The 18,175-nt window shown below is 38.7% G+C and overlaps 1 protein-coding gene across 1 annotated transcript in view; it reads left to right on the top strand.

Annotated features, from left to right (window-relative positions):
- Window positions 1-17,916, top strand: part of LOC137645927 (neurofilament heavy polypeptide-like) — a 29,609-nt gene extending 11,693 nt beyond the window's left edge. The window contains exons 3-8 of the mRNA XM_068378982.1: window positions 3,814-3,877; window positions 4,107-4,547; window positions 8,849-10,016; window positions 11,960-12,153; window positions 12,688-12,947; window positions 15,834-17,916. Coding sequence (XP_068235083.1) covers window positions 3,814-3,877; window positions 4,107-4,547; window positions 8,849-10,016; window positions 11,960-12,153; window positions 12,688-12,947; window positions 15,834-16,140 — 2,434 coding nt within the window. The 3' untranslated portion in view covers window positions 16,141-17,916. The remainder of the gene's footprint in view (window positions 1-3,813; window positions 3,878-4,106; window positions 4,548-8,848; window positions 10,017-11,959; window positions 12,154-12,687; window positions 12,948-15,833) is intronic.
- Window positions 17,917-18,175: the final 259 nt, after the last annotated feature.

The following is an 18,175-nucleotide window of genomic DNA, read 5'->3' as shown; positions in this document are numbered from 1 at the left end:
GTTCTGCAGAATCGGACGATGGCTGCCCCTAAGATACGGATATCTTGTTTATTCGCAGCCTTCATACTCATCGAGACCGGGAGCAGGTCCGCGGTCATCAGGCCCATCTGCTCGATAACGTTAACCCCGACCAGACAACTCTGGCAACCGGTGTCGGCCATGGCAGGGAGTGTTGCAGGTCTTGCGCGCTTGACCGGTCTGAATCCCAGGGCGAGGTAATCCCCTGCATGGATGCCGAGTCGGAGGTTTATGAACGGCTGCGGTTGGGAGTTCCGCCTGAGCCATCTGTCGCACATGTTGTCATACAGGTGGTGATCTAGTGCTAGCAACTGTTCACCGTCGATCGTTCGGATATCTGACACGGCACACAACTCTACGAATGCTGCCGTCTGTTCGTCGCATGCGTCTGTGTTGGCAGATTCAGCCGCCAATTTACTCCGGCACATTCGCTCTATGTGGTTATCGCGATTACATTTGCGGCACTTTCTACTGTAAGCCGGGCACTCAGTCTTCCTGATTCGCCAGGGCGCATTCTTTCCATGGCCCTTCTCACCACAGTACCCGCAAACAGCTTGTCTGCCACCGTCACTTGCATCCGTCTGACGTGCATCACCCCTGTTTACCGCGTTTTGGCGCTTGATGCAGCGATAGGAGCTGGTGACAGCCTCCGCGCCATGACTGTGGGTGTCCAGCAATCGGGACGCAGACTGCTTACCAGACTCTTTCGCTTCGATGAACCTGATCGTTTCCTCCAGCGACATCTCCTGCCGCTGGTCGCTAAGTAGATGCAGCTGGATGTCCTGGTCAGCGATACCTCGTGCAAGCACATCTTTGATCACGTCGTCCTCAAAGTTTACGTTTAGTCCACATATGCACCTCCTGACGTATTTGCACGTGTTTGCTTGGGCCTTCACACGGGCGTGAAATGCCCGTATCGGTTCCCCGCGGCCCTGTCGCATGTTTGAGAGAGCCGCCCGCGCCACCATTGCGTTCTCCCCGCGCACCGCGAGGGCTTTTATCGCACTAAGCACCGCATCCTCCGATTCGCCTACCAGGCTCCTCCCCGCGGCGCTGGTGATGTCCTTGCGTAGGCTCTCCTCACAACATTCAAGGAGTTGTACAACAACATCATCCCCTTGGAGCCCGGTTCCCTTGCGGTATTCGCCCCAACGAGTTAGGAAATAGTCCCACTCCCCACTCGTGCCGGCCGCTGATATCGTTGGGCGCTTAAGTTTTTCAACCTTGGTGCTTGGCGGGTGGTATTGAGCTACTGGGCCCCGGGCATGAGTCGTTGTGTGTGCGTTCAGGAGCGCTGCGGTAATGATGGTCTCTGTGGATGCCTCGGTTCGATAGGTGCATCCAGGCACTGGGCAACCAATGCTTTGTGCGGCCATTTTGCTGCTTATCACTGTGAATTACCTACTAGGGAATTACTGACAGAGTGAATCACTTTAATCACTGTAAACCATTTGGATAATACTGGCCTTTTGAGTCCTTTTTGCTGTATTCACGTTCTCCACAGGTTTGCGGGTTTGTTCATATCGTGGTGTAGGGACACACAATCAGGTAGATCTAGTAACAGACTTAACTTTAATACACAGCAACACTGTTCTTGACAATTCCTGGTTGCATTAGATTCAAGTCCATTCACTTTTGTTATGGCCACGTTTAGTTTACCCTTGGCTGGCACTAGTCAGCACATTATCACTCAGCTCGTTGCATCACTTACAATAATGTCTTTTAACAATGACTTCTCCCTCGGATCGTTTGTACATAAATAGGAACGATTTCCAGTTGTATTTGGCATGTAAACAATGTACAAACGGAAATCGTTCCGTTTGTACTGGCTTCCAGACCTCTAATTAAACAAAAAAAATTTCCTTCAATCTCTTTCTCCCCTGTGATACCTACAGTAGTCATCCCAGTAGATTGTGCCACATGAGAAACGTTAATTATATGAATAGCTATAACTAGCACTTTATATAATCTTTGTTGGCAACTGTGCACAGAATAGCCTCTCCCACTAAACTTAATTTAGTATGCATTTTTTTTTAAATACTAGTAATTTCGTAGTAGAATTTTAACAGAAGTAGAAAATGATATGTTTATATCTTTTTTTAAATATGGATATTTGGCAAATTGTGACAGAATAAGTGATGAATGAAAGATTTAGGTGTTAAGTGGGAGATCCCTGCCCTTTTGTTTATTGCTGATTGCACAGTCACTTTAGTGTGTAGGTGGGTTGAGTCTTCCAGCATTTTGGTTTTGGATGAAATAAGAATGGACAAACTCATTACTGCTCACTTATTGGCATAAACGCAATGAAGATAGGCGTATGGTAAAGTTAATTCATTTTCCTTTGATGATACAAACCTGTCCATTGAATTGTGTACCTTTTTTAAAGATAGAATTGTATGCCCTGTTGATCCTGAAGAGATTGTTTACACTGCTGATCGGGAAGAGGAGCTTTTGTAGGATAGCATCTCTCCTCTCTTGATAATTACTTCCCTTCTTCGGGAGGAAATTACCCAATGCAGCTCTAGTGTTCGCTCATTCTTTTGTGCCCTTTAGTAATCTTGCTCCACATAGACATATGCCATTTCGGGGCTCACAAGCCAGGGGATCTGTTGCAGTACAATCGACATGTACCTGACGAGGAGCTGCAAGAGAATCCATAAGGTTATTAGATATCCTAGTAAATGCAATCTCAAGATTTTCTGTCAGTTTGTTAAACTTAACTGAAATGTCTCTTATCTAAATTGTATTGCAAAGATTCTATCTTCTGACCACAACTAGCATCAAGAAATATAAGCCTGGATTCAAATTCTGTAAACCTAGAAACCTAGAAGTGTGAAAGCTGGATGTAAAGGAGTATGGACATCAAGCACCTCAGGATCGAAATCACCTGCCCAAGAATCAGAACCAGAACCAATAGTACACATATCAAGGAAATCATCACTTGCTAAGGACTTAACATTAACAATGGCAGTTGGTTGTTGAACAAGTTAACAAACACTTAAGAGTAAAAGCTCTCTTTCTGTGCTTAAAGAGTCTTTGAAATTTAACAGCACAAGTGCTTGTTCACAACTGATTTTACAATGGGGTGGCAAACTGGTTCCAGTGCCAGTGTGGTTAAATTGTAGTTTTGAATAGCACATTCCTTTAATGTCTTTTCTGTAAGTGTGCATTCACATTTATATAAGCATTGAGTTATGTAAGACCAAATACAGCACAGCACATTCTAAGTTATATAACAGGAGAGATTAAGTTGAGACAAATTGTAATATATGTGAATTTTCAACTCCTATTAACTTTGGAATAACTCGGAATACCTCAATGATTTTTTTTTTATGTATATAAATATAAAGGCTTGTTCTGTATATATTTGATGTTATATAATTAGGAATGAATACCCAAGAACATTGCTTTGTGGACTTTTCTCCTTCCCACGAATAAATAAAATTTACATTCTAATGGGTAAGGTCTCACCGTATTACCTTGATACCAAGTTTCAACAACTTCCCATTTCGTGCCTCAGAATGTTTTGTGTTAAAGAGCTTGGTTTTGGATGGCTGAAAAATGCAAAAAAAAAAAAGTTTTTTTTTTTTTTTTTTTTTTTTTTTTTTTTTTTTTTTTTTTTTTTTTTTTTTTTTTTTTTTTTTTTTTAAAGAAAACAAATCCTCATCTCATAACAGGCGGTACCTATCATCCCAAGTTAGTGGGTCATTAAAGTTTGTTACAAGTAATGGAATGCATGGAAAAATTTAAGAATTTTAGAAGTTTTTTAATAACTTTTTTAATCCAAATTTTCAGAGTGGTTGAGGGCAGAAGAAATACCAGTGTCTTTAAAAGACAGCCTCAGCGTAATTCACCAAAAGTATGTATCCTAAACAAGATAATTTTTTACTTGTTATGCAATATATATTAGATAAATTTACTGTGATTTAATTCCTATTTTTGTTTCACATTACGCTAGACTTATTGTCCTATCCTTTTATTTTGATTAAAAAGAGCTATTTTAGTTGACCCTCCCGTATAACTTTTACATATGCAATCATAACTTTTCACAATCATAAAGATTATCATACCTTACCCTGTGCTTTCAGAAACGAAGGCAAAGCATGATCTTAAAGCGTCTAGATCTACCAACAAGTTCTGTAGTCATTTCCCCTGCCTCCAACCGCCGCAGGACACGACGACAGAGCATGGCTATTGTGGCATCCAAAGTAATGCTGGCTGATATATCAGAGATGAGTAATTCAAAGGTCCCTAAACAGGTATCTTCTAAGGCAAATAAATCCACTCTAGGTCAAGGTAAAAAGTCACCGAAGAAAGATAGCCCCAAAAACATTGAAACTCAGAAGAAAATAAGTCCACCAAAAACATCAAAGTGTTCTATTTCTCTTTCACCTCTTGTATTTTACAAATCTCCAGAAAAGAAAGGAAAACTTATCTGCCCAGAAAACAAAGGAAAAAGTTTATTTCCAAACAATTCTCCTCCATCATCATCTGCAAAGAGGAAGGCTGATCATGAGGCTACAAATAAGGTACAGTATATGTTTATAGTACAATTTTATATTTTCTGGGAAAGAATGAAAATTGGCATGTTACTTTGTTTATAATTTGAAATAAATATGGCCCACAACACATCATTTGCTCCTATGCGTATGCAACCCTTTCATCCTTTAGAATAATTAATGTCCTCAGCAGAACTGGAATGACCTTAAAAGTCATTAACGAAGTAATTAAAGACAAGCATAGTAGTGATTTTGGGTGAGTTGCCCCCTCCCGGCTCCCACCCACCTGTCACTCTTCGGCTGCTATGACTATGGAATTATTGTTGTGATATATTTAAGGGCTTTAGTCTTTTTCTTTTGCTTTCTAGAAAGTGGGGGCTGGCCTGTGCTTATGCCCTGGATTGGTATCCAGGGAATACGCTGCAGTTGTCAGGAGGCTTCAGATCGACATCGGCCAAGTTTTCAGGTTTCGTCGGAGCGTGGGGAATCCCTGCTGCTCGTCACTCCCTTCAAAGGCTGAGAACTCCTCAACATTGCCTGTGCAGATTACTGACAATGAGTTTGACCTTAGGAAGGCTTGGTCTTCCTTCGGTCTTTAAGATAGGCCCTCCATGACTCCTTTTGAAGGAATTGGTAGCCAAGGCTACCTTTCCCCTGTGCATTTTGTCTCAAATTGTAAAAGACGTGGTGGTACCCCCTATGTTAGGGAGTCTGGTGGTTACTGTCAAGGCGAAGAAGGTTAAGTCTGCTAAGGTAGCCCCCAAATCAGCTGACATGGTGCTGGGTTCAGGAGCTGTAAACCCCACAGCCTTGAAGGGTAAAGAGAAGAAGTACTCTGTAACCCCTATCCCTGGTGTTACACCAATCTCTGACCCAGTGCCTGTGTTCCCCCACCCCTTCCCCTGTGCTTGTCGCCCCAATCCTTGTGCCAGTGGGCCCGGGTCCTGTTCCTCCTCCCTCAGTGTCAGTGGTTGTGTCTCTAGCCCCACTCATTGCGGGGCCGTGTGAGTGTGCCTTCCCCTCCCCCTATGACAATATGCCCTTGTGTTGTGGCTCTTGTCAGAGCAACCCATGTGGTTTCTCCCTTTGGGGGAGCATCCTCGTCGACAGTCACTCAGACTTTGACCTCTCTGCTTGCAGACTGAGGCAGATGAAGAAGCGTGCTCATTATTATTCCTCCTTGTCCTCTAACTTTGATTCCGACTTTTCTTCTCAGATAAGAAGAGGAAGGCAAAGAAGTCCAGGAAGGTCAGCCAAATGCTGGATGAGTTTTGATGACCTCCATCTCCCTTACTTCTTGGACATGGGATACCTGCTCCTCCCCCTATTGTAACTCAATTCGATTGAGAGGATGGTACTACTTGAAACCTTTCTCAAGTGCATGCGTGAATTGGTTGGTCTAGAATGGGAGTTGAAGGGCCTTGCTGGGGTACAGGGCCATAGTTGCCCCTCCGCCTCGACCTCCAGGAAGAGAATTACATCGTACTCCTTCTGTTCCTGTAGGGTCTCGTATCAGAAGACCTCCAGTTGCCGTTGCCCCCCCCCCCCCCCCCCCCAGGTACATTCGGAGCAAGAGGAATGGACTAGCAAACACACTCAGTTGCCAGAAGTAGGTTGAGGTTGTAGTGACAGAGTGCTCTACATCACCTAGTAGCGTAAAGGTTTCTTGCGTCGTGGGGCTTTCTGTGTATCAACCTTTTTGCCACACAACTGTACAGGAAGTACCCCTTGTTCTGTTCCCCAGTCCGGACCTATTGGCATTGTTCGAAGACGTCTTCCAACACCCATGGGATCACTTGAACGTGATGCCTTTCCACCGTTCAGCCTAATCCGGCCTGTATAGTAATCAACAGCGTTGGTTACGCGAGGAATCAGGATGACCCTGCTGGCTCCCAGATGGCCTTATGCCAATTGGTATCCCAATCTGCTTGAGGTCCTGAGGGAGACTACCCCTGTGGCCCACACTTCTCTGCCAGCCACATCAGCAGAGTTGGAATCTTTAACACTTAATGGGTGTATATTATCCATAATCTACTTCGAGCGAAAGACTTTTCGTGAGGCATTGCACAAGAGATATCTATGTATCTCCGGTGGTCCTCAACAGCCGTCTACCAAGCCAGATGGGCCATCTTCTGCGATTGGTGTCGTAGAAGGGGATTTTCTCCGGTCGGAGCAACAATTGCACAGATAGCGTATTTCCTCGTCTTCCTTCGCCAGAAGAAGCACCTCTCAGTCGCTGCTGTCATAAGATACATCTGTGCATTGAGTTTGGTCTTTTGATTGAAGGGCTTAGATCTCTCTTTTTCTTGAAAGTTATCTGTGCTCGTGAGAAGCTTCAAACAGTTTTAGCCACCCCAGAACCTGAGACCCACCAAAGTGGGATGTAGCCTTGTTCTTCAAGATTCTTAAGAGTACCACCTTTACTGCCTTTGAGAAGGCCATTATGACAGAGATCTGACTCTCAAGACTTTTTCTGCTGGCCTAGTATAGGCGAAGAGAGTTGCCAAGTTTCAAGGTGTCTCATATGCTGAAACCTTTGCTCATGGGTGGAAAGAGGTCTCCTTTAGTGTTGTGCCAGACTTCGTGGCCAAGATTTCGAGTCCTCCATCCCATCCCTTTGGGAGACATCAGGTGGTGATCAGGAGTAGATACTCCCATGTTCCATAAGGCCTCTTCTGTTCTATCTAAAAAAGATCCAATACCTCAGGTCTGACTGAGAGACTTTCCATTAGCACTGGATAGAGAGTTATTGGGCCCTTTGACGGGCTAGACAGTACTACATTAGATCCTTTTCTCTGGTTATGGTTCCTTTTCCCTTTGCCTACATATACACTAAATAATCTGGTCTATTCTTTACATATTCTCTTCTGTCCTCATACACTTGACAACACTGAGATTATCAAACAATTCTTTGCTCTAGGGGTTAACTACTGCACTGTAATTGTTCAGAGGCTACTTTCCTCTTGGTAAGGATAGGAGACACTCTTAAGCTATGTTAAGCTTAGCTTAGTAAGTAATAACAGTAATCTGACTCTAGTAGACATCTCCTTCAACAGAAAGGGTTCTCCAGTGTTGATGAATTACCTGTAGAGTACATGTTGATGTACAACCCAGAACCCATCATTCTTTCATCCATATGACAAACAGATTGGGGGTGACAAGGGCCCCTGCTACGAGCATTGATCACTTCCAGGGAAAAAAAATTGAACCTTCAAGTTTGGTTCCAGGGGACTTCCAGCCCACCAGGCAGCGAGTCATCTTAATTTAAAGGACAAGGGTTTGTATGCCGCATAGGAAAAAATCCAATTTTGAAAGTAATTTGTATTCTTCCTAGCCATAAAAACCTGAGTCCTTTAATAAAACTTTCCTCAAACCTTGCCCTGCACTGGAGGAGTGCAGACCCTTCTCCCTTACCGTCCCTCCCGATGATAGGCACTGGAAAGACGTCCAGTCAACCTTTACGGTGGGGAAGTTAGAGCCTGACGTAGCCGGTCGTCAGTTCAATGAGGACCTCCCAAGGCTAAATGATCACCTCCTTCGTAGGGAACAGGATACGAAGGAGAGGCTTGCCGCATCGCTGTCCCTCCAGGTACAGCTTGAACTTATGTCCGGGGACATTTAATAAAACTTTCCTCAAACCATCCCTCCAAGTCCTGAGCACAATTGGTAAACCACTCGTGATCCAAATTTTTATAACCAATTCCAGCTCACGCTTAAATGATATCCCTTATTTAAAGGACTCAGGTTTGTATGACTAGGAAAAATACAAATTACTATAAAAAATTTATTTTCTTTTGATTGTCATTTTATCTTTTAATGAAACATAGGTTTGATTTGTTGATTAGTAGGAAATAAAAACAGTTTGAGCTACCTGAAGTATTTATCTCATTTTCTTGTAATTCTTATTTAGCATATTTTTAGAAGCAATTTAACATGTGGTAAGGCATCCTAAATCTGGTGTAAAATTAAGTACAGGTAGTTTGTATCTTTGGAAAAAATAACCTTTGTTAATTGGAAATAGTCTTCTTTAGAATCCACAGACTAAGCATACAGTATATGAATTATTGTTATTACAATTAGGTACAGCTTTAAAGTGTACTGCATAAGGAACACTGTAAACAGCTTCCCTATTGGGGAGCAAGAAATCAACAATATGTTAGTTTTATATTTTATAGGAACTCAAATCTGAATGGGATTACTGTACATAGATCTTTAGGCCATTTGATATACTCTTGATACCCTACAACAATTTTTATTATGTGTTATTTACTATGTGTAAACTTTATTTTTTATGTGGCATAAAACAAAACAAATGTTCTCTTTGTTATCAGGTTGACTCATTGGCCAAAAAAATCAAGAAAGTTTCACCTGAAGTTTCAAAAGTAACAAAAAAAAATACCCCAGAGAGCAAAGAAGTAAGTCCAATAGTTGGCAGGAGAAAATTACGATCTGAAATACCTTTGAAAGTGGATACTTCAATTAAATCAAGAAAAGGGGAGTCTAAAAAGGTCAGATCACCTAAGTCTACAAGTTCTTTAATAGGAAAATCAAAATCCTCAGAAGAAAAAGCTAAGTCTCCTAAGGAGGGGAAAGTTAGTGAAAAGAAGTCTGTGGTGTCTTCAAGAACATCAGTATCACCCAAAGTTAATGCAAAGAAGTCGCCTTTGTCTTTCAAGGCATCAGCATCACCTAAAAGTACTTCCCCAGTAGTGAAAACTAAACCTTCACAGAAGAAATCCGTGGGAACCTTGGAGATAAAAGAGGTTATCTCAGATTCCACCAATAAGGGAAAACTTGGTAAGGAGAAAAAAGCTAAAAGTTTAAAACCTTCACCAAAGACACTAGCACCTTCAAAACTTCCCAAAACTGGATTGATGTCAAAGAAAGTTGATCTTTCCCCAAATAATAAAACATCTCCAAAATTAGATTCATCCCGGCCAAGTGGGAAGCTTGATAAAATTGAGAAATGTGAGACTCCAAAACCAGCTCAAAAGGTGGTATTGTCTTCACCAAAGTCTTCAGTACAAAAAGGTAAAAGAGAGAAAGAGGAAAAAGATAGTCCCTCTTCCAATAGACGTAAAGAATCGTCAAGTGTGAAAGTTTCACCAAAATCACAGAAAAGCAAAACTGAGTCTACCACTCCAGTACAAGAAAAACACACTTCAAAAAAACATCAACAAGCAAAATCAGGAGAAAAACTGGTCCTTCAGAAGAAAACACCTTTGGCTTCTCCTAAACTCAAGAAAACTAGTTCAGTAGGTAAAGAAAATAAAGCCTCAAAAGGTAAAACAATCTTGGCTAATACTTCTAATAAGAAAGTTGTAACAATCAAAACACCAGTGTCAAACAAAAGGCTTGATTCCCCACTGGGAGGATCCAGTAGATTGACAAGGAGTTCCCGAAGAGTCACATTGATTGGCAAGAGTCCCAGAAGTCAGTCATTTAGAAAAACTCCAAAATCTAGTCAAGATTCTACAATGAAGGAAAATGATGATATAGGTAAGTTAAGAATATGTTCATTTGCAAGTCTTGAAATAATTCTTACCTGAAGGTTGTTCAAAAACTGATTTAAGTTTTACAATAAAATTAGATTTACGTGTTCCTAATCGCAATTTACTCAATATAAAGCATTTTTACATGAAGTGTACTGTACAGTACTTCCACACATGAAACCATAAAACACAATGGATAGATGGTAGTAGTTTTAATGAAAATAGCAGCACAGTACACTATACTGTGATAATAGTAACAAAAATAATAATTCTAATTATTTCAATGAGACTACCTGAGATTCTTTTGCTATTGCTCATATCATTTTCTCTCAAAGCTTTTTAAATGTTGATGGCCCAAAATGTAAATTTCCCATTTACTCTCCTTACAAAATACCTTCTTTTCTACTAGTCGGGGATGCTACATAGTTCCTTTTGCCTTCCAAATGTTTACAGTCCAAACTTCTATGTTTTGCTTTGCAATTCAATCGAGTTATTTACCTTTTAACTGATTTTGTTTTCTTCTGGAATTGCTGTGAATGCTGGTGTCAGTACAGTTGTTCAGATATGAATGAATAAATCACAATGTGATAACAATTTATTCCCAGCTTTGAAATGTACCAGCTACAATACCTTGTAGGGTTTTTAATTGTTTGAAGGAAATATTTCCACTTCCATTCCTCCTCTTTTTGGAGTTATGTTAGTTGATAGCCGAGTGCTTTAATTGTTCAGATGTAAAGTAAAGTAACATTTAGTATACTGTACAGTACACCTTTACTATTTTGTGTTTCAGTAAGGGGAAATCCAGCGGAGACTGAGAATCCTAGGCTAACATGTAAATTTTTGTCTAGCCGTCCTGTTTTCTTTTTGCGTAATCTTTGCTTAATTCAGCACCCCTTCAGATTTTTGGACTACCAGGATGATAATGGTTGAATCATGTTTTGATTGGTGGTGAGACCAGCCCTATTTAGAATTTCAATTTATTGTGTATTTTCTTGGCCACTTGATACATTAATGCAAGTGCATTTATTTCCAAATGAGTTCCTTATCCAGAGAGGGGTAAAGGTGACCGTTAGTTGTTTACAGTATACGTTAACTTATTTGGGTAGGATATCATAATAAGTTACTTGGGGGTAAGTTCTGATACTTATTAATTTCACATTTTCTGTGCATTTATGGGAAGATCACTAGAATTTTGTTTTGGCCTATTGTTAACGTCTCTGCCTGGGGTTTGAGTCCCGCTCCAACTCGTTAGTTCCTTTAGTGTCTGCAATCTCACTATCCTTGTGAGCTAAAGAGGGGGGGTTTGGGGGTGCCTATAGGTCTCTGCTGAGTCATCAGCAGCCATTGCTTGGCCCTCCCTGGTCTTAGCTTGGATGGGGAGGGACTTGGGCACTAATTGTATATATGGTCAGTCTCTAGGGCATTATCCTGTTTGCTAGGACAGTGTCACTGTCCCTTGCCTCTGCAAGAAAAGTTTTTAGTTCAGTTTCTGTTTAGTGTTGAGACCTTTTCTGTTTTAAAACAATCTACTGTATAGAAAAATTAAGTGTTTATCCTTGTTCATAGAAAGTTGATTATCTTATAAGCTTTGCAAATGTAAATATGATTTTTTTTTAATACAGGAGAATGATAGAGGAATTTACTTGAAATTACCTCCTTTCATTAAGGAAAGATCTTTAATAAAAATTAGCTCTCATATGAATAAGTGATCTGGTTGCACTGTCAGAAGAATTATAATTAGCAAGATAAATGAGAAGTACTAATATACGGTACTGGGATTTTCAAATAGTGAATTGACCTTATATTTCTCACCAATCAGTGCAATTATATTTTTACATATTTACAGTTACAGGGTATGGGTTATTCATGATATAATTCTTTGTGTATATTTATAGATACAGTGTATAGGTTATTCATGTTACAGTTCTTACTATAATCCTTAATTTCTAGGAGCATCCCCAATATTCAGTGCTCAAACACAGCTGAACCTGATAAGATGCAGGTCACCATTGCGCAGTAGCGCTTTGGGAAGTCGTGTGGCAAAAGTGAAACCATTTACTCCAAAGCCTGATTCTCCTCCGAGCCACGTTCTAAGGAAGACTTTGAAGAAGAATGTGGCACACAAGATGCATGCAACAACAAAGGTACAGTACTTAATTATACATTTATAGCTCATTAAATTTTTGTTTATCACTTGTCTGTCACCATAAATAGGAATACGACCTGTTGAAATACAATCGGACTTTTACATTCAGGAAATCGAAATAAGACTGGAGTGTCTCTACTCAACTTCTTACCATTAACCTCTAGAATGTGTAGTAAAAGGAAAGAAAATGGGAAATTAATTACTTTGGAAAAAGTTTACGGATAAATGTTAATTAAACCAAGCTTCTAGAGAATAAGCAAAGCATTATGAACATCAGGCTATGTAGAAATCATATTATTGTATCAAAATTCCATTTTTCATATGGGGATATGTTCTTTACCCCCAATTCTTTGACAATGAATATTCTACAGTACCCATTGAATGAGTAGTTATTTGATGTGAAATTGTAGGTATATAATAGAATTGCTATGTGAAGGTATATTAGTCAAGTGAATGATTACTGTATTACAGCTTATGAAATAAATTTGCAATTAATATTTCTAATTTTTCTTTCATTTTATTTTATTCACAGGTTGAGATTCATCAGCTAATGAATGGTGAGATAAGTAAACCTGTCAAATTAATTAGTGGTGAGAAAATTGTCACAGAGAGTGTATCAATTACACAAGCTAAAGTCAGCAGTTTTAATATTGCTGTTACGCCAAGAAAAGCATTGTCAAGTGATCATCCTGATGGTATCGATAAAAGCATAGTGAATGCTGCAACTCCAGCCTCTGCTTCAAACTTGCCTCCAACTCCAACTTCATCACGGAAACAATCTGAGCCATTAAGGTAACAACTGAAATCAAGTCAGTCCAGTATTATACTATAATTATGCAGAACACACACACACTCACACTCACACTCACACTCACACTCACACTCACACTCACACTCACACTCACACTCACACTCTCTCTCTCTCTCTCTCTCTCTCTCTCTCTCTCTCTCTCTCTCTCTCTCTCTCTCTCTCTCTCTCTCTCTCTCTCTCTCTCTCTCTCTCTCTCTCTTCCTTTTAATGTGCTGTACATCACTATTTTTAATTAGTTTGAGATTTTTTTTTCATTATATAATTAAAAGACAAAATTGAAAATATAAGTATTATTTCTATGAATCACCCCCAATGTTCATATTGTTTCTTCTCCAGAAGCCCTGGTTTAATCGACACTTATTTTAGCTTCAACTAATACATGGCCTTAACAAGGAGTAGAGCCCTTTAGTGGTAAGTGGTAGAAAGCCCTTGTTGGCACCTCGGGAAATATGGCTTTTAGTTTTCTCAGATGATCTGGCAACTGTTGGGCATACTCAAGATTGTTTACATACTGCGTTTTAAGATGTTTTCCCCTGGTTTAGTTTATAATTACTGCCTGGAATGTGCCCAGGAATTATTTCTGGGATATCAGGTTTCGCATTCCTTTGTATCTTGTCAGGGGCAATTCTGTGCACCAGGACATCATCCAGGAAAGCCTAACTAGTGGTGCCTAACCACAACAGTAGCCTCCCCAATAAACAGCTTAAACTCATGGTCCTGGGTAGGGATTGATCAACTGCCATGCAAATGCTAGGCAAACACATTCCCACTGTACTAGTCAGGAGGCTAGTACAGTGGAAACAACAAAGAAAAAAGTATGAAAATATCCAAAACAAGAGAAGCACTGAAATTCCAAATGTGGTTTGTAAACAAATCGCAAATGCTGAATTGATGCGCAAGGAATTTCTCTGCAAGTAGTTCATCATATCAGCAAACCAAACATCATAACTGGAAATAGAGATACGAGGATTTTTTTAAGTACCTCAAGGGAGCCGATTCATAACAGTGAATCATCATAACCACCAGACCTCCTCTAAATGGTTTAAGGTAAATTTGCTAGTATCTTTTCCTACCAAATTGAAAAAAGTGACTACTTCTAAGGCAGTGTACACACATCAACTCTCCAACTTCATTATGAATAGGTAGGTAGTAGATTCGCCAGAGCACCAGCCACCCGTTGAGATACTACCGCTAGAGAGCTATGGGGTCCATTGACTGGCCAGACAGTGCTACATTGGATCGTTCTCTCTGGTTACAGTTCATTTTCCCATTGCCTATACATACATTGAATAGTCTGGCCTATTCTTTACATATTCTCCTCTGTCCTCATACACCAGACAACACCGAGATTACCAAACAATTCTTCTTATCCAAAGGGGTTAACTATTGCCCTGTAATTGTTCGGTGGCCACTTTCCTCGTGGTAAGGGTAGATGAGACTCTTTAGCTATGGTAAGCAGCTCTTCTAGGTGAAGGACACTCCAAAATCAAACCATTGTTCAAGAGTCTTGGGTAGTACTATAGCCTCTGTACCATGGTCTTCCTCAGTCTTGGGTTTGAGTTCTCTTGCTTGAGGGTACACTCAAGCACACCATTCTATCTTATTTCTCTTCCAATTGTTTTTATAGTTTATATTGGAAATATTTATAGTAATGTTACTGTTATTAAAAAAAAAAAATTCTTTTTTCCTGGGCTATTTTCCTTGTTGGCGCCCCCGGGCTTATAGCATCTTGCCTTTCCAACAAGGGTTGTAGCTTAGCAAGTAATAATAATAATAATAATAACAATAATAATAATAATAACAAAGAAAGGAGATTCAGGTACACGCTTAGTGCTTAGATCCTCTTTAACAGAGAGACATCCTATTTGATATAAGGCAGTTCAAGTACCTGGCCTCTTCTAGGAGGATGATTTAGTAAACTGTTAAAATCCAATTATTGTGCCTCATAAAATAAAGATTTAAATTCAGGTTATGCATTAAATGGTTATAATTTTCAATTCAAATGACTGTTGTTAAAAGATTATATCAAACTGTTCAACAAGCAATAGTTTGCATATAAGGTTACTCAGTTACTTAACCTTGTTTTAGAATATAATGCTGACTTTGAAGTTCATTCATACACTGCTGCTTCTCACCCAGATGCCTGATGCCTGTCAGTTGTGAGATTCTTGAATATTGCATTCCTGACATATTCCCACAGCTTCATGGAAATTTGTGTTGCATCTTGCTAACAAATTACAGATGCTATCCTTTAACCTTGTTCTTGGTCTTCCCCGTTGTCTCGTGTGTTTTGTAACCCAATCAAATATTGTTTTTACATCCCGATGTTCTGGCATTCTGCAGATGTGTCCAAACCATTTCAATTGGCTACTTTCAGTTTGAAGAATTATAGGTTCCACACCTAATCTGCACCTCCAACTATTTTCAAATTGAAGAATTATAGGCTTCACAGCTAATCCCCACCCCCAACAGAGTGTGGGAGTCAGCAATATGAACATCAGGGGTATACATAGAAATAATTGGAATTTTATTAATAAAATTTCTTATATCTGTACTCACCTGATGTTCATATACAAGCCCACCTACCTCCCCATCGACTCATACTATCAAGAAGAGGGATAATGTCAACTTCATAACAGAAAGCTATATTTCCTGAGGCAACAACCTGGGTTTCCCACCACTTTTGGTAGAGAACTCTGGTCCTTTGTTAAGGGCATGTATTGTTTGGAGCATAAAAAATGGGAAAATTTTGAAAATTTTACGGGTAAGTGTCGATTAAACCAGGCCTTCTGAAGAAGAGGCAATATGCACATCAGGTGAGTAAAGAAATAATAAAATGTTATTGAAATTCTAATTTTTCATTTTAGGTCAATTATAGCCAACTCCTCAAGCAGAGTTTCAAGACAGCGGTCACTTCTCATAGCAACACCTCGAAGCAGCACACCCATTGAAGATAATGAGCGCATAAAACCACTTAGTGTGGACACCATTATGGATGATGAAACTGATTTCACAGATGATAAAGAAACTGAAACTAGTTTTACAGATGATAAAGAAACTAATTTCACAGATGACAGTATTGATACAGATCATTCTGAAGACGAGGAATCTGTGGAGGACAACAAAAATGTGATGCCAGAAAAACCCAAACGAAGTTTCTGTTCACTAATGTAAGCTTAAGGACACTTCTCCCTTGACTATCTCTATCCAAATGTGTTTTGTAGTTATATTCATTTTTAAGTGATGCCCTTTTGGCATGTTTAAATTCCTTCTAGTTAACCTGCTTTAGTTAACAATTCAGAACAATCAAATTTCACAATTGCCATACCATAGTATTTATGTTAAGACCTTATAAAAGAAACATTCCTTCACAACAAATTTTTGTCTACTATCAAAGATTTTCTTCAGCCACACCTGGTGGGTATTCCATAATAATGGACAGGATTTTATAGCCAGGAAAACAATTATTTTGAATATTTTATCTTATAGGTTTGGCTGTTTTATCATTGATATTTAGGTTTTGGGTTTTATTTATTATATTTTAAAACGATTAAATGCATATATTTAGGAAACTAAATATACACATGTAACAACTGCACCTTTTAAATGAACAAATTTAAGGTGAAAAGTACATTTACCTCCTGCCGCCTTGTATTGTTGATAGTCATGTAAGCTTAATGTTACATCATCCACATATTTTTAATAACTATGCAAGATTTAAAATAGGTTACCTATGTCATTATAAGTATCTAAAGCAGTGCATTTACTTAACAAATTAAGTGATAGTGTAGCAAGTAACACTGGACTAGAGTTATAATTATAGCTTAATTTTATGCTAAAAGAACTATTTTTCCCTTAGTATATGCTTGAAGTACTGTTTTTTCCATTGTATACAAACTGATTATCTGTTTAGATTTGACATTGGCACGTGTAATTATCATAGCCATATAGTTTATTTTATACAAAGTATTGATTATTCTACTTTTCTTGGAAGCATTCCAGGGTTATATAGATTTAAGTTTCTATAAAGAATTTGCATTTCTTTTATGTGACTGAATGTATGGATTCATTTTGTAAATTTTTCTTATGGCTTGATTTAGTTTGACTGTACTGTAGTAAGACAATACTTTGAACAAGCCAAAACTGTCGTAGGTCTTCTTCCTTTTTAGATTACTTTTCTCATAGTTGAAAGCAATTTTCTTAGTGCACAATGTTTTTAATGACAATATTGTTTATCCCTTTGAGGTCACCTTTTTTTGCATGTGCTCATGACATTTAGTAACCCAAGACACATAGTACAAACTACATTACAACTTTCATTGTTGATACACTGTTATTTGTCTTTAAAAGTTATATTTATATATCTAGTGTCTCCAAATGAACTAAACTTGAAAAAAGTGACATTTTTGGTATAAGCTTTCTTAATTAAGGTAAAAAATATGCAATATACTGTAATCAATTTCTTTGTAAGTTGAACAAGAAATTTTATCTAATATAAGTCCAATATACAATCATTTATCATCTTTTTTTTCTAAAATTTTATGAAGTACCATGCAATGGTAAGCTATGAAAATTGTGTAGATCTCATCTCAACCCTTTTAATCCCACATGAATAGATTTTTCACTCAAGTCAAGCCCTCTTAGGACATCTTACTTTTAACACATCACAGAAACTATTAGGGCTAAGAATTTTGATTTAAATTTGTCATTTACGTAAATAAATGTCGATATATAATTTTTACAAATCTTAAATTTGTAAGCAAATAGAAGAAAGCAAAATAAATTATGGGATTCAAAGGGTTGAGCTATTGTTGCCTAAGCAAAATTGTACCTGATTTTAATTGTATAGGAAGTGTAAACTATTTATTCTTAATATACACTTGCTGTATCTTTTCAAATTCATGTATTATAACTAAAGAATATTTAAATTTAAATTTGGGACATATTAAACAGCACAGTTCAAAGTACTTTACCTCTTACCATAAATTAAATTTCTTTTATGTAGCATAATTGTATCAAATGGTTCCCAGAAAAAAGTAATTCTTCTCTTGAAGAAACTGGAATTACAATGCAGCTATTTAAATTGTGTTCTCGATCAGTCAAAAATGTTATTTTCATTAGTAAAATAAATTTTTGAATATACTTACCCGATAATCATGTAGCTGTCAACTCCGTTGCCCGACAGAATTCTACGGGAGGGATACGCCAG

The sequence above is a fragment of the Palaemon carinicauda genome, chromosome 8 (assembly GCF_036898095.1).
Source record: "Palaemon carinicauda isolate YSFRI2023 chromosome 8, ASM3689809v2, whole genome shotgun sequence".
Classification (NCBI taxonomy): Eukaryota; Metazoa; Arthropoda; class Malacostraca; order Decapoda; family Palaemonidae; genus Palaemon; species Palaemon carinicauda.
The sequence above is the reverse complement of the archived record's forward strand: the minus strand, read 5'-3'. Positions and strand labels throughout refer to the sequence as shown.